This window comes from Condylura cristata, unplaced genomic scaffold (assembly GCF_000260355.1).
Source record: "Condylura cristata isolate star-nosed mole 26May11 unplaced genomic scaffold, ConCri1.0 scaffold00002, whole genome shotgun sequence".
Lineage (NCBI taxonomy): Eukaryota > Metazoa > Chordata > Mammalia > Eulipotyphla > Talpidae > Condylura > Condylura cristata.
This window is the reverse complement of record NW_004567103.1, coordinates 79,131,098-79,144,188: the sequence shown is the minus strand read 5'-3', so window position 1 is coordinate 79,144,188 and position 13,091 is coordinate 79,131,098. Positions and strand designations below refer to the sequence as shown.

At 48.1% G+C, this 13,091-nt stretch overlaps 1 protein-coding gene across 1 annotated transcript; it reads right to left on the bottom strand.

Moving 5' to 3' along the window:
* Positions 1-374: 374 nt before the first annotated feature.
* LOC101634593 (5-hydroxytryptamine receptor 5B) lies at positions 375-12,591 on the bottom strand. The gene is made up of 2 exons (XM_004674709.2): positions 11,815-12,591; positions 375-1,336 (listed from the first exon to the last, which is right to left on the bottom strand). The coding sequence occupies exons 1-2, from the start codon at positions 12,589-12,591 to the stop codon at positions 1,004-1,006; spliced, it is 1,110 nt and encodes a 369-aa protein (XP_004674766.1). The 3' UTR covers positions 375-1,003.
* Positions 12,592-13,091: the final 500 nt, after the last annotated feature.

Here is a 13,091-nt window from a genome sequence, read left to right as displayed (position 1 = left end):
TTTTAGAGTTCCACAACAGGCATCTCAGTGACTTCTAAGTGCACGTGTGTATACATATGTTGTCTCTGTTCATATGTATAAATGTGTGTGTGTGGACAGATGGTATGTGTGAATACATGTGTGTGCATGAATGATTCTGAGCCTAGAAATGAATGCTGCCAGCATGTTTTTATTGCACATAGAAGTCAGTGCAGTGACGTCATGGGAGCACATCTCACTGCTGCTCTCCCTTGTGACACAGAACAAGGGCCTCACCAGGGGCTCGCAATACTAGCGGCTCACTGGAATCATCTGGGCAGCTTTCAAAGTCCTGCTGTCTGGATCACCTCCCCCAGCAGTGACAATGTAATTGAACTAAAGAGCATCCTATTCGTCCAGTAGTGTCTGTCACTGTCAAAAAAAGAATCATCTAGAACTCAATAAAACACAAATTACCAGACCTCTTTGCTGAATGTCTGATTGAGCAGACGAGGGTTACCCGAACATCATTTTTTCAAGGCAACATTTCAGATCATCCTCATCTGGCAAATTGGGATACACCGCCTGAGAGACTGGGGATCATAAGTTGAATTAGGTGGATGAGGGTTTAAGGGAATGAGATTTCATAAAGACTTGTGACCTGAGTAGGCCACAAGAGGTCCATTGGGGCCCTGTGCAGGAGACCCTCTCTAGGAATCTAGCACGAAGCTAAGGAGAGACAAATCAGTTTCCATTCATCTCTATTCTATCATAGAGTGCGGTCTACAAAGGATACTGGGCCAGTTCCTGCTCCACTGGGACACAGGCCATGCCAGACCAGTGATGTCAGTCCACGCACGGGACAAGGGTGGGCACACGCTCACCAAACATTTACTCCACCCAGAGAGCCTTTGCTCCTTCAGTGTGGGACCAAGTGTGTGTCCCTAACACTCAACTCTAGGGGGCAGGCTCCCAGATCACTCGGGAAGGGCAGAAGCAAGAGTGTCCTCCACACATCTCTTCATGTATCCTCACAAGCCCATGTTTATCTCTGCTTGGTGAAGAGGCTCCTGAAAGCATTGTTGTAGTTCTTGTTAAATGCTGTGTAAATCAGGGGGTTGAAGAAAGAATTAGAGTAGCCCAGCCATAGGAATATGCTTTTCCAGGTGGGGGGCAAGCTGCAAGCACACAGGGGGCTGATGAGCTCTGCCAGGAAGAAAGGAATCCAGCACAGGACAAACACGCCGATGAGGATGCCCACCATCACAGCTGCCCGCTTCTCCTTCTGCTCCCTCCAGGAGTCCCCGCCGGTCTGGAAGGCCATTGCTGGCCGACGCACTGTGAACACCATCTCGGCCTCCTGACGTGCCTCTTTTACCTAGGAACAAAGAAATGTGGAATTAAAAGGTAGGTCACAGGACTCCCTGGTGTCCTGGGATATAAGACTCAGGCTCTCACCACTGATAACCTGAGTTCGATCCCCAGCCAGGGGACCTCTGCTGTCTACTGCTCTGCTTCCCTCAGCAGTGTATTTCAGTCAGTCCGCCTGTTCTGCTTCCTATTCTGTCCCTAGTGAATCTTCTCACACACACATACACCACACCCCAGTCCTATGCATAAATAAATAATCTTTAAAAAAAAATAAAGGCAGTGACTTGGTGATGGGAAACCCGCGGGGATTACAATTGAGATGGCAAAAAAAAAAAAAAAATGTACAAAATGATGTCAAAAAAAAAAAACAACTTACCAAAAAATAAATAAATAAATAAATAAAGGCAAGCTATAACAAAGGGTGGTAATGTAACTTAAGGCACTTCCGCCTCTCCTACACCTCCCTTAAACTTCATTTGAGATGTGTTAATACCAGAGTCCATTAGAAACAGAGGTGAGAATTCCTAGACTGTGAGTTAAAGTAAAGTTTGAAAGTGGCCCTCCCTGGTGGTGCAGTGTGTAGAAGCACAGCACTAAGAAGCTAAAGCCACTTCAGCATGAGTTCAATTGCTGCCCAAGAGGTGATCCCCATGGAGCAGCAGACCTCTCCTGACCCACCTGCTGCTCCCCTCAGCAGTGTACTTTGTCAGTCAGCCTATTCTGCTCCCGATTCTGTCTCTGGGGAAGCCTCTTACTGTCCCTGCACCTCTGGCCTCTATCCCAGTTCTGTATGCACAAATAAATAAATCTTTAAATAAATAAAGTTTGAAAGTTCTCCAGGGAGTGGGAGTGGTGGCCTCCATAATGTTAAAAATGACACAAAAGGGCAACAGAAGATATTTATTTGTATCATAGGAATATTATGCTAAATATGATTGAAAAGGAGGGACACAGCTAAGAGCCGGAACCTTTGTGTCAGACTCAGGCATTAGTCTCAGCCCTGAGGGCCAAGCTCATTTCTGTCCAGGAAGCTGGTGACTGAGGCCCCCTTCCTGATCACAAGTGTGGCATGCTGTGTGTAGAGGGACTAGAGAGCCACCCAGTCCCAGCTGCAAATATTCTGCCCCATTTTCCCCACAAGTACTGTGATATTAGGGCATGGATTCTGAATCATCGCTCAAACACTGTGTTGTGATGGGCACTGCAGGAAGACAGGGACCACTAGTGTCCTGGCTACTGAACAAACAATCCCTAGCACCTAGCATAATATATGGCATATAAGAAAGACTCGATATTTATTTATTGAATAAGTGTTTGGCAGAGACAATTTTTTTCCATTTCTGCATATTTTGCCAGCAAAGACTCTCGGAGCCTTGTTTTAAACTAGTTTGTCGAGGATGTTTGTAAAATAAACAGCCTTGGAAGATAAAGATAGTGACTCCCAATGGAAAGAGAGCATGCTTGCCTGCAACCTACCATGAAAATGAGGTCTCCTAAGAGCAGTGGGTTGATTTATTATTCTACATTGGACAAAACAGATTTGAGTTCCCTACTCTGAGAGTTTCTTTGCCATGAGGCAGCCCACCTGGGCCCTTCTGTGTCACCCCAATGGGATTCTGAGGGTCAGGAGAAGTGGTGCAAAATGTGGAGCTCTTGCTTCCTGGGGGCCAAGGAGCAAAAACATTTCTGACTCTCATCCAGGAGTCTTGGGTCTTCTGCTGCATCCAGTGAACCATGGAGACTGACTTCTTAACTCACAAGCAAGTAGCACCTCAGCTCTGCACAGTTCCTGACGTATGTCTGCTACTTAGCTAGGCAGCTCTGCGCACTGTCTTACCTTTTTTCAAAAAGATTTATTTTTATTTATGCATAAATAACTGGGGTACAGGCCAGAGGTGTGGGGGTGAGAGGATTCACCAGAGACAGAGTAGCAAATGGAACAGGCCGACTGACTGAAATTCACTGCTGAGGGGAGCCGTGGGTCAGACTGGAGAGGTTTGCTGTGCCACTGGGATCTAACTCCTACTGCAGTGACTGCCTATAGCTTCACAGTGCTATGCTTTAACCCACTATGCCACTAGGGAGAGCAACCGAGGAGGGAGGAAAAAGGAAATTAAGGCTCTGAGCAGGTCAGAACAAGTTCATGAATAGAGAAGGTTCTAATCTGAACGCCATGTCTACATCTCACTACAAAGAAGCTTGTCTCACTGGTTTACTGGGAGGATGACAGTGAGACAGTAACACATAGTAGGACCTGATAAATATCAGTTTCATGTTCCCCATTCTTTCCTCTCCCCTGGGAAAAAATAAACTCCAGCTGCCACAGAGAAAACCCACAAGTTGCTGTAGTCCTGTCATGTCGTCAGGTAATCATCCTGAGATGAGAGCAAAAAGAGAGTTTCCTAGTCACAGGGAGCCCACCGTTTGCACTGTGACCATGGCTGGGCACCACACAGGCTTGCTCTTTACACAGCTGGTGTGAGGGCCTCCAGAACTCTCCACGTGGCTATCCAGGCCCACAGCACCCGAGGCAAGGGAGAGACACTGAGACATTTCCAGTGTTGTATAACTGGAATTCCCCATTCTAACCAGAGCTTGGCAGGTGTGACTGGAATGTCTGGACTCCATACTGCCCAAGGTTTACTGAGATACGCCCGCTTCAAGGCACATTTCTCCAAGACCATTAAAGGGGGACCCAAATAAGGATGGGGTTGGCCGGGATAGTAATTTTACAAAGCAAAAATCACAATCAACAGGCAACTATAAACCAGGGACATTCTTTGGGGGAAAGGGAGGAAAAAAATGGATCAAAATGGGTGGGAAAAGCACAAGGGACCAAAAAAAAAAAAGCGGTAACTAAAATAGCCTTCAGAGGAAACAGAAGTTGTCTAACTTGTCTGACAAATTAGCTGCTTCTCTTATAAAAACTTCCCCCATCCCAACCCAGAAAAATAAATTAAGGAAGTAATCTTGTGAAAAATAAGAGCAGGGCCCTCCCTGGTGGCACAACAGGTTAAAGCACAGCACCATGAAGCTGTCCAGAGCCACGGCAGCTGGAGTTCAATCCCCAGCCTGGGAGCTGACCCACATGGCATCGCAGACCTCTCCTGTCTCATCCGCTGCTCCCCTCAGCAGTGTATTTTAGTCAATCTGTCTCACTCCCCACTCTGTCTCTGGTGATTTGTCTCACCCCCACACCTCAGTTCTTATATGCATAAATTAATAAATCTTTTAAAAAAGAAAAAGAAGAGCATAAAAACAGGCTTGAAGAAAATTAACATTTCCCTCAATGTGATAATATACATAACAGAAAGTAGTATGGTAAGCTCTTGGGTGTGATCATCACGTAAGATACAACTGCTATAATCTGATATTTAGAAAACATAGATTACTGTTTGGAGTTTAATCACCTTTCAATGGCTAAGAACCCACTGGAATTAATGCTAAGGAGGGAAAAATATAGAAAGTCCATTAATTAAAGGTGTTTTCAATGGTAATATCTTCCAATCTAGAAAGCTACTCTGCTGTATGAGTCGATACAGCCAATGGAGGGTCCACTGTGGAAGTAAGAGTTCTCACCCTCAGGTCCCTAGACTCCCAGAGCAGGAGTTATTGGCACAGGGGGAGGATGCAATGGAACGGTGAGGGGAGGAGGTTGCTTTTTGGATGTGTACCAGTCAACCAACCTCAAAGTTCTAATAACCCACCAGGCGGCCCGTGTCTCCCCTGTTGACAAGCGCCTGACCTCAGAGAATCTATGTTACCACCAAAATGTGGCCCCATCCCTCTGGAGAGCCAGCAGGGCAAAAATATTGAACACCTCTCACCAGTGTTGAGTTTGGGGAGTGTCGTATGCCAGCTGAGTGAGCAAATCCAAAGCCTTTTTCAAATACCAAGGAATTCTGTGACCTACTTTTTATTACAGCCCAGACTGGCCACTTACTGCCTGAAAGCCAAAACTCTAGATACAAGAGTTGGGAGGAAATAGGTTTAATCAGGAGCTGGCAAGCTGAGGAAATGTGGGCAACTGTTTCAAAGGCCTTTTCCCAGAATTGGGGAGGAGCAGGGACTGGTGGCGGGAAGGGAGCAGTGAAAGTTAGGTAGGGCTTTCCAGGGACTGCACTGTCGCCCCTTTTCCCTCTGAGTTTGGTTTTGAAGGGGTCTATCAGGGAGCTGGTGGAGTGCATTTTACTATGGACTTGAGGTGGAGGGTGAAGCCTTGTTTTACTCTGCACTCCAGCTTGGTTTCAGCCAGTCTTATTTGGATTTATGGCCTTGTCTGCAAAATGATAAACAGAAGCAGAGGAAGGACCACAAGGCAAAGACAAGGAATTGATAGTTTCTAAACTGGTGACACCACCAAAAATTTAAGAAGCATGGAGTGGAGCAGCAGACCTCTCCTGACCCGCCCACTGCTCCCCTCAGCAGTGTACTTCGTTAATCTGCCTGTTCTGTTCCCCACTCTGTCTCTGGTGAAGCCTCTCACCACCCATGAGCCTCTAGCCTGTACCCCAGTTCTGTATGCATAAATAAATAAATCTTTAAAAAAAAATAAAAAATAAAAAGAAGCTTAATGCAGGATCACTGGTGAAAATCCACCATCCTCACCCTACTAGTCTATATCTTCTTTGCTTCTCCCTCTTCCCACTCTGCTCTTTTCTGTTCACCTAGTTGGAGAGAAATGAGAAATGGGAGTAGAAGAGTCAGGATGAGTATAATGATGTCAAGTGAACAGGAAAAGTTTAAAGCGAGGAGGTGGCCAAAATATTGCTGAAGGCAAAGACAAAATGCTCCTTCTGGGAGTCAAATACTTCTGGAAACTATCTGGGAAATCTCACTGAGATCAGGCACCAATCTTAAAAGAACCAGACCATAAGTCAGATGTTTTATTAGCACTGACACAGTTTGATTCAGGCAATTAAATGTTCAAGAGTTAAGTAAACTTATGGACTGGCATGGAGTGTGTCTGAGCCCACGGTTCTTTTAATAGACAGGATCATATTTTCCACCCCTTCTTCCTACACCTGAGCTCACACTGATCCCAGGTCTCATCTGTGGTCCCGTCCACAAGTCCGCCAACAGCTTACTCATTGGGGTGGTCCATTCAGTGAACATAGGACAATGACATAGACACCCGGGGCTCTGGACATGTTTCAAGTCATGGATTCAGGGTCCATGTGCTAGATGATTACACACAAACTTGCTACCTTAGTAAAGAAGTTTGGTTTAGGGAATCAAATATTTTGTAACATAGCATTATCTCAGATGCACATCTAGAGTTTGAACTGGTCATCACAAACCGTAGAGCTCGATACTATGCATTTATTCTCCCTGTATAAGTGACCAAATGATTTTCCAGCCACTAGCCTGCCTTTCAGGCTGTTGTGCTATGCATAGGCTGTGGGCAGAGCCCCTATAAACCTTATGTGCTTACAATCCTATAATTGTGGTCTACTAAAATTGATCGTTGAGAGCAGAGATCTTGTTTGCTCATTCTTTGAAATCTTGGGAGGCTGTCAGGAGGTCAGTAAAAGTAAATTTAATTTTGAAAACACCAATGTGTCTTATCATGATGGCTTTATATATCTAGAAGCTTATTGGTACTTTCCCCAAAGGTGGAATCTAATTCTCCTTCCCTTGAGTGTGGGCTGGAAAAGTGATACAATTATTATGAATTGAATATAGAGGATGGGATCAGATAGAACTTCTGAGACCAGATCAAAAGGCATTGCATTTTCCTTGATTCAACAGCTCTGTGGCAAGGTCCTGCTGGATGTGGCTGAGAGGTCCTGTCCATAGCCATGAGAGGGGCACCCCAACCCCTGGCAGGCTTGTGAAGGATACGCCTCTGCCTGCCATCTTGACCTCATTTGCAAGACACCTCAACAGAGAACTTTCAACCAAGCCATCCCTGATGCCTGGCTCAAGGAACAGGGGTTAGTACATGTTTGTTATTTTAAGCTGCTAAACTTTGGAGTAATTTGTTACACAGCAGTAAATGACTAATCCAGTTATGATGGTTGGAAAATACAATAATTTATTATTGCAATCTATAAGAGGGAATTAAAAATAAGCATTTAAATAATACAGCAGCTGGGCCCTCCCTGGTGGTGCAACAGGTTAAAGCGCAGCACTGCAAAGCTGGCCACAGCCGTTCACCCCAGTTAGATCCCTGGCTGGGAAGGTGACCCGGATGGCAGTCCGCTGCTCCCCTCAGCAGTGTACTTTGTCAATCTGCCTGTTCTGCTCCCCACTCTGTCTCGTGCCCCTATATCACTGGCCTGTACCCAGTTCTAGATGTATAAATAAATCTTTTAAAAATAATTATGTAGCAACTATCATGTCTGGAGTATTTTAGATACTCTCTAACATTATTAGTCCATTGACTCTTCACAAGACTATTATGGGGACAGATGGCAATGTTTTCATTTATTGACAGGGAAATGCAGACTTGGATTAAGTCACTCGGCAAAGAGCTAATCATGGCACAAAAGGCATGGAAACTCAGCTCTCCTTGTCTCCAAAGCCCATGCTCTTACCCACTGTACTCACCATCTCCCACAAACTTATTGATAGAGTGGGTGAGTGGCATGTAGCAGGCAGTGCTGCTTTATGGCCTCTCACAGCCCTAAGGCAGCTTGGTGTCTGTGGGCCCCTGCTTCCATTAAGAAAATATTCAAAATTAGGGGCCTCCCTGGAACACTATGAAGCTGTCACAGTCACTGCAGCATGAGTTCGATCTCTAGCCAGGGAGGTGACCCACATGGCACAGTAGACCTCACCTCCTCAGCAGTGTATTTCAGTCAATCCACCTGTTCTGCTCCCCACCCCGTCTGGTGAATCCTCTCACCGCCCTGCACCTCTGGCCTGTACCTCAGTTCTTGTATGCATAAATAACTCTTTTAAAAAAGAAAATATTAAAAAAATATATTTTGGCCATAGTATGCTAAAGGCTAATAAAATCGAGGCTGGGTTCATTACTATGATGTTCATTTTCTTCTAATTTTACAAGAAATTAAAATTAAAACATTTCCAAGGCCATTGGCTGTGGCTCCCAGTTCTGGGCCACTGTGCTAATAAACAAGTGGGTCTCAACATCCGCCTGTGCCTAGAGATCAGACACGCAATGGAAAGAAGAAAAGCAAAACTTCTGATGGCATAAAGTCATCTCTGTTGACCCTGCTTTTTTCTTCTTCTAATGAGCAAAGAGCACCAGCAGGATGAAACAGTCATAACCCACGGAGGCAGCTTGCGCGTGGGGAGCAGAATACACTGTACACTCAATGCTCAGCCCACAAGGCTGGAAGAAAGTCTGGCAACCGGGGAATTCACCTGTCTCCTGGCTGGCAGTGCCTCTGTGCCCGACTGAGCCCAGCTCAGTCCAGGAAAAGACATTTTGCATGAATAGTTTTGAGCCACTGCACCTGGTGAAACACCTTGACCTAGAGTGTGATGGCCTCATCCCTGAGAAAACGAGAGGTCTGTGGGACGTGGGGCTGAGCCCAGAAGTCCAGTTTCAGGAGAGAGCACAGAGTCAGGGAAGTGTGATGGAAAGAACAGGGATTTTAGGTCCCTTTAACTGTGTGGTCTTGGGTGGCCTCACTTGTGGCACCTTGGTTTTGTCATTTGAAAATGAGGTAGTGTAGCAAAGGCAGTTAGTGCTCACCAAAGAGTAGCTCCCTTTGACTGCACAGCTCGAGGCTGGCCTGTGGGCTGTGAGCAGAAATGGCGTGTGTCCACTTTAGGGTAAAGCAATTAAAAGCTTCTGAGTCTTCACACATTGTGCCCTCATCCACATGGAAGCCACATGTTCAGACAGCATCGTGGATGATGACATGTGTCCTGACCCACGAGTGACTGCGTGGTGAAGTGCCACACAGGGGCACTGCCGCACCCACGTGGAGCTTTGGATGAGAATGAAAAACAATGGTTTGGAGGTTACATGTTACTAAGCATAGGCTAGCTTATCCTGGCTAACGAGACTGCAAAGCCAGCTTGGCTGAGTCACAAAGGCAAGTAAGCAGATGAATGAAAGCATCAGAAAAAGTGTCTGCAAGTGTCTGCAAGAGGGAACTTACTCAAAACTTTGTTTACTTCTCTACTTTCAAAAACTGCATTTTGCCCAAAAGAATTACTTCCTGCCCAAGAGCAGTTACAGACCCCTTTCTGATAGTATTTTAGCAATGGGACCTAGCCACAGAATCCTGAAAAAAGACAAAGGATATACACAGCCTGGTACTTCTCTCAGCCACAGAAAATGGTGGAGACTCTTTGCAGGACTGAAATTCAACTCAACTCTCAACTAGAGTACAGAAAAAAGCAGGTAGGGGAAGATAGATTCTACTCCTGGCATGTTATTTTTTATTTCTATCAGATGTTCTGCTGCTAGAAAGCTTACAAAGTCTGATTCAGCAACATTACCAGGGTTTTGGGTAAGGACTGGCTGGTGGTTAAAAAGCACAAGGCTTTCGCTGTAGCACAAGTTTGACCCCACCGCCCAGGGAGGTGACCCACATGGCGCAGCAGACCTCTCCTGCCTCACCCTCTACTCCGCTCAGCAGTGTATTTCAGGACATCTGTCTGTTCTGCTCCCCACTCTGTTTCTGGTGAATCCCTCACCACCGCCCCCCCTCTACCTCTGGCCTGTACCTCAGTTCTGTGTGCATAAATAAATCTTTTTTTTTTTTTTAAAGCACAATGCTTTCAAATGCCATCTCTTCTACAATCTCAGCATTTTAAGATTTGGGGTTATTGGGCATAACAGACCAACACTGTGTGATAAAGAAGAGAATTTGGGAACCAAAGTGGGACAGGGCTTGCCCGAGGTCCTACTACCATTGGCTGGTAAAACCTCAGCATTGCTCTGACCCTTACGACTCTTTTCCCTCATCAATGGCCACCCAGGATTGGCCAGGCACTGGTCCAGGCCTGTCTTTTTCATGTCACCTGCCCAAATGGAGCACATGAACACTAAACCAAGAATGAGCACTAAACTCAGGCCTGGCACGCCTTTCTGGCATCCAGTCCACCATGATTGCTCTGGGTGCACAGAGCAGCGACGTAGCCAATGAACGTCAGCCCTACCTTGGCAATCACACAGAAAAGCTATAAACACCCTAGGCATTTCGAAAGGGCCTCCCAATGAACATCATTAATTCTGAATAAAGCTCTTCCCTACCAACACTCCCAATTATATTCTTGACAGTCTTATTTTGTGTTACAAAATCCCTCTGCCATTTGATGAATAGAAAAGAACATTGCTTTTAAAAACATATGCAGTTGAGTAGGCTAAGAACACATCTGATTAAACTTTCTAAAATTAAAACACATTTAAAAAAACTGAAAAACATATAAAAATGTGCCCTGTTTTTTCAACCTTTATGCCCACCTCCACTTTCTCTGGCTCGTATTTTATATTTGGAAAAAGGCAAGCAGCCCTGTAATTTCCCAGGACTGTGGGCCTGTTACATGGATGCCTGGAACACCTAAAAGGGAAAGCTGGAGTAATGTAGGGTGAAGAGAGGACTGACATCTATCAGGGTCTGGCCAAAGTGCAAAAAGCTCTATACAGGTTAGTGCCTACAAAGCAGAGAAATTCTGCCAAATGCAGGTTCCTCCAGCCATCTCATTTCCAGGCTTAAATGTGAGACCAGCTATGCCACCCACCTTATGCCAAGTGCTTCATTCGTCATCTCAAGTCATCCTCACCCAAAATCTTATGAAGCTGGGATCCACTTGCTTAAAAATAAGGAAAGGAGGCCCAGGGATATTCAGTAACAGCGCATCAATAGCGCCCAGCTGGGAACTGACCCACAGTTTTATGTTGTTCCAAAGTCACCACAGTTCACCACTGAGACTGGAATAAGGAAAGGATAGAAACACTAGGGCTATGTTTTATCCTCAAGCTCAGCTCCCTTCCCCTCCCGCTTTTGCAATTAGTCTATAGAACTGGGAGAGTTACTTACTGGACTGGGCGGCAAAGTGGTGGAGACCAAAACTAAGGGGTGAAAGGTTGCAGAAATTCCTTCCACCGCGGGAGGAATTCCCAGCTACAGAAACTCCCTCTTTCTAGCCAGGATTAAGCAGTTGATGGCTGCGGGAATCAGAGGGACACAACCCCTCCTGGTGACAGAAGACACAGAAAGGCCCTGAGCTCTACCGAGAAGGCTGTCCCTGCAAACATCCTGCAGCCTGATGGGCTGTTGCAGGGGGCTTCAGCCCTAGTGTGAAGTGCTGAAGTCCTTCCCCCGGGCACCAGGTATGCAGGGAACTAACCCTCTGAGCGCACTGCGTGCAGAAGAACCCTTCCAGGAGCGCTTCTGGGGAGCAGATGGCAAACTCCCGTGCATGCGACAGTGCTAATGGCCAACTTTTTCGCTGGCGCCCCAAATGTGCAGGATTCTACCGCCAACTTCTCCTTTCCCCAAGCTTCTTCCTCCGCCCACCCGAACTCCTTTCCTACCAATTCCGCGGCACGCCACTCACCTGCACGGTGGCGGGTAACGGCAGCACAGCCCGGCGTCGGCGGCCAAAGCGCAATTTGGCTGCTTTATAAATCTTCCAGTAGACAAACAGCACCACGCCAAGCGGCAGGTAGAAGGCTCCGCAGGTGGAGAAGACGGCGTAGGAGGGTTCCTGGCTCACCTGGCAGCGCTGGAGTCGAGCGTCGTACACTTCGCCCCAGCCAAAGAGCAGCGGCGCCAGGGCGATGAGCGCCGACAGCGCCCAGGTGAGCGCGATCATGAGAGCCGAGGCGCGGCGGCGGGTGCGCAGCGTGTACTGCAGGTGACGCGTGATGGTCCAGTAGCGGTCCAGGGCGATGGCGGCCACATTCCAGATGCTGGCGGTGCAGCACAGCACGTCGAAGGAGATCCACACGTGGCACAGACTCCGGCCCAGCCGCCAACGTCGCCCAGCCGACAGCTCGCTCACTAAGCTCAGTGGCATCACCAGCGCGGCCACCAGCACGTCCGACACCGCCGTCGAGGCCACCAAGTTATGCGGAACACGATGGAAGGCGCGGACGCGCAGGATGGTGACCAGAACCAGCAGGTTCCACAGGAAAGTGGCTGCCATCAGCAGCACCAGCAGCGTCACCACCAGCACGGTGAAGACGGAAAGAGGTGGCTCTCTGCCTGGCGGGGCGGTGCCGCCTGGGGTCGACCCGGGGATCCTGCTCTGGCTCGGGACGCTGCTGAACGCCTCGGGCTGCGGGGGAAGGGCGAGGCCACCAGCTACCACCGAAAGGTTAGCGGCTTCCATAGCGCGCGGCGCGGGATCGCAGCTACCCCGCAGGAGACGCAAGCGCGGTCCCAGGGTTCTGCATGGACTGGGCGGGCGAGCGCACGGTAGCACACGCAGCGTGCAGGGTCAGAGAGGGGTCCACCTCACACCACCTGCTTCCTCGCTGGCACTCTGCCAGCCGCGCGACTTCGTGGACCTCTTTCCAGTGGACGAAAAAAAGAGAGTGGGATCACTTAGGAGACCAGCTCCCCTGGGCGCGCCAGCACCCCCCTTCCCCCGCCGTCCCCGGGGTAACCGGCTGGCTGTCCACAGGCTGAGAATCCGAAAGCGCAGCCTGCGTTCGCGCGCAGGGGCGGACTTAAGAGAGTTGTCCCCCAACCCACGCCAGCGACCTCCCGAGGGGCTGCATATGGGCGCGGGGTGCTGTGGAGAAGCTGCCCCAACCGCAAGCCTTCAAGCTGTCCCACGGGTGTCCCTGCTTCTGCGGTGTGGAGGGTACCCTCACGCCTTAGAGTTGA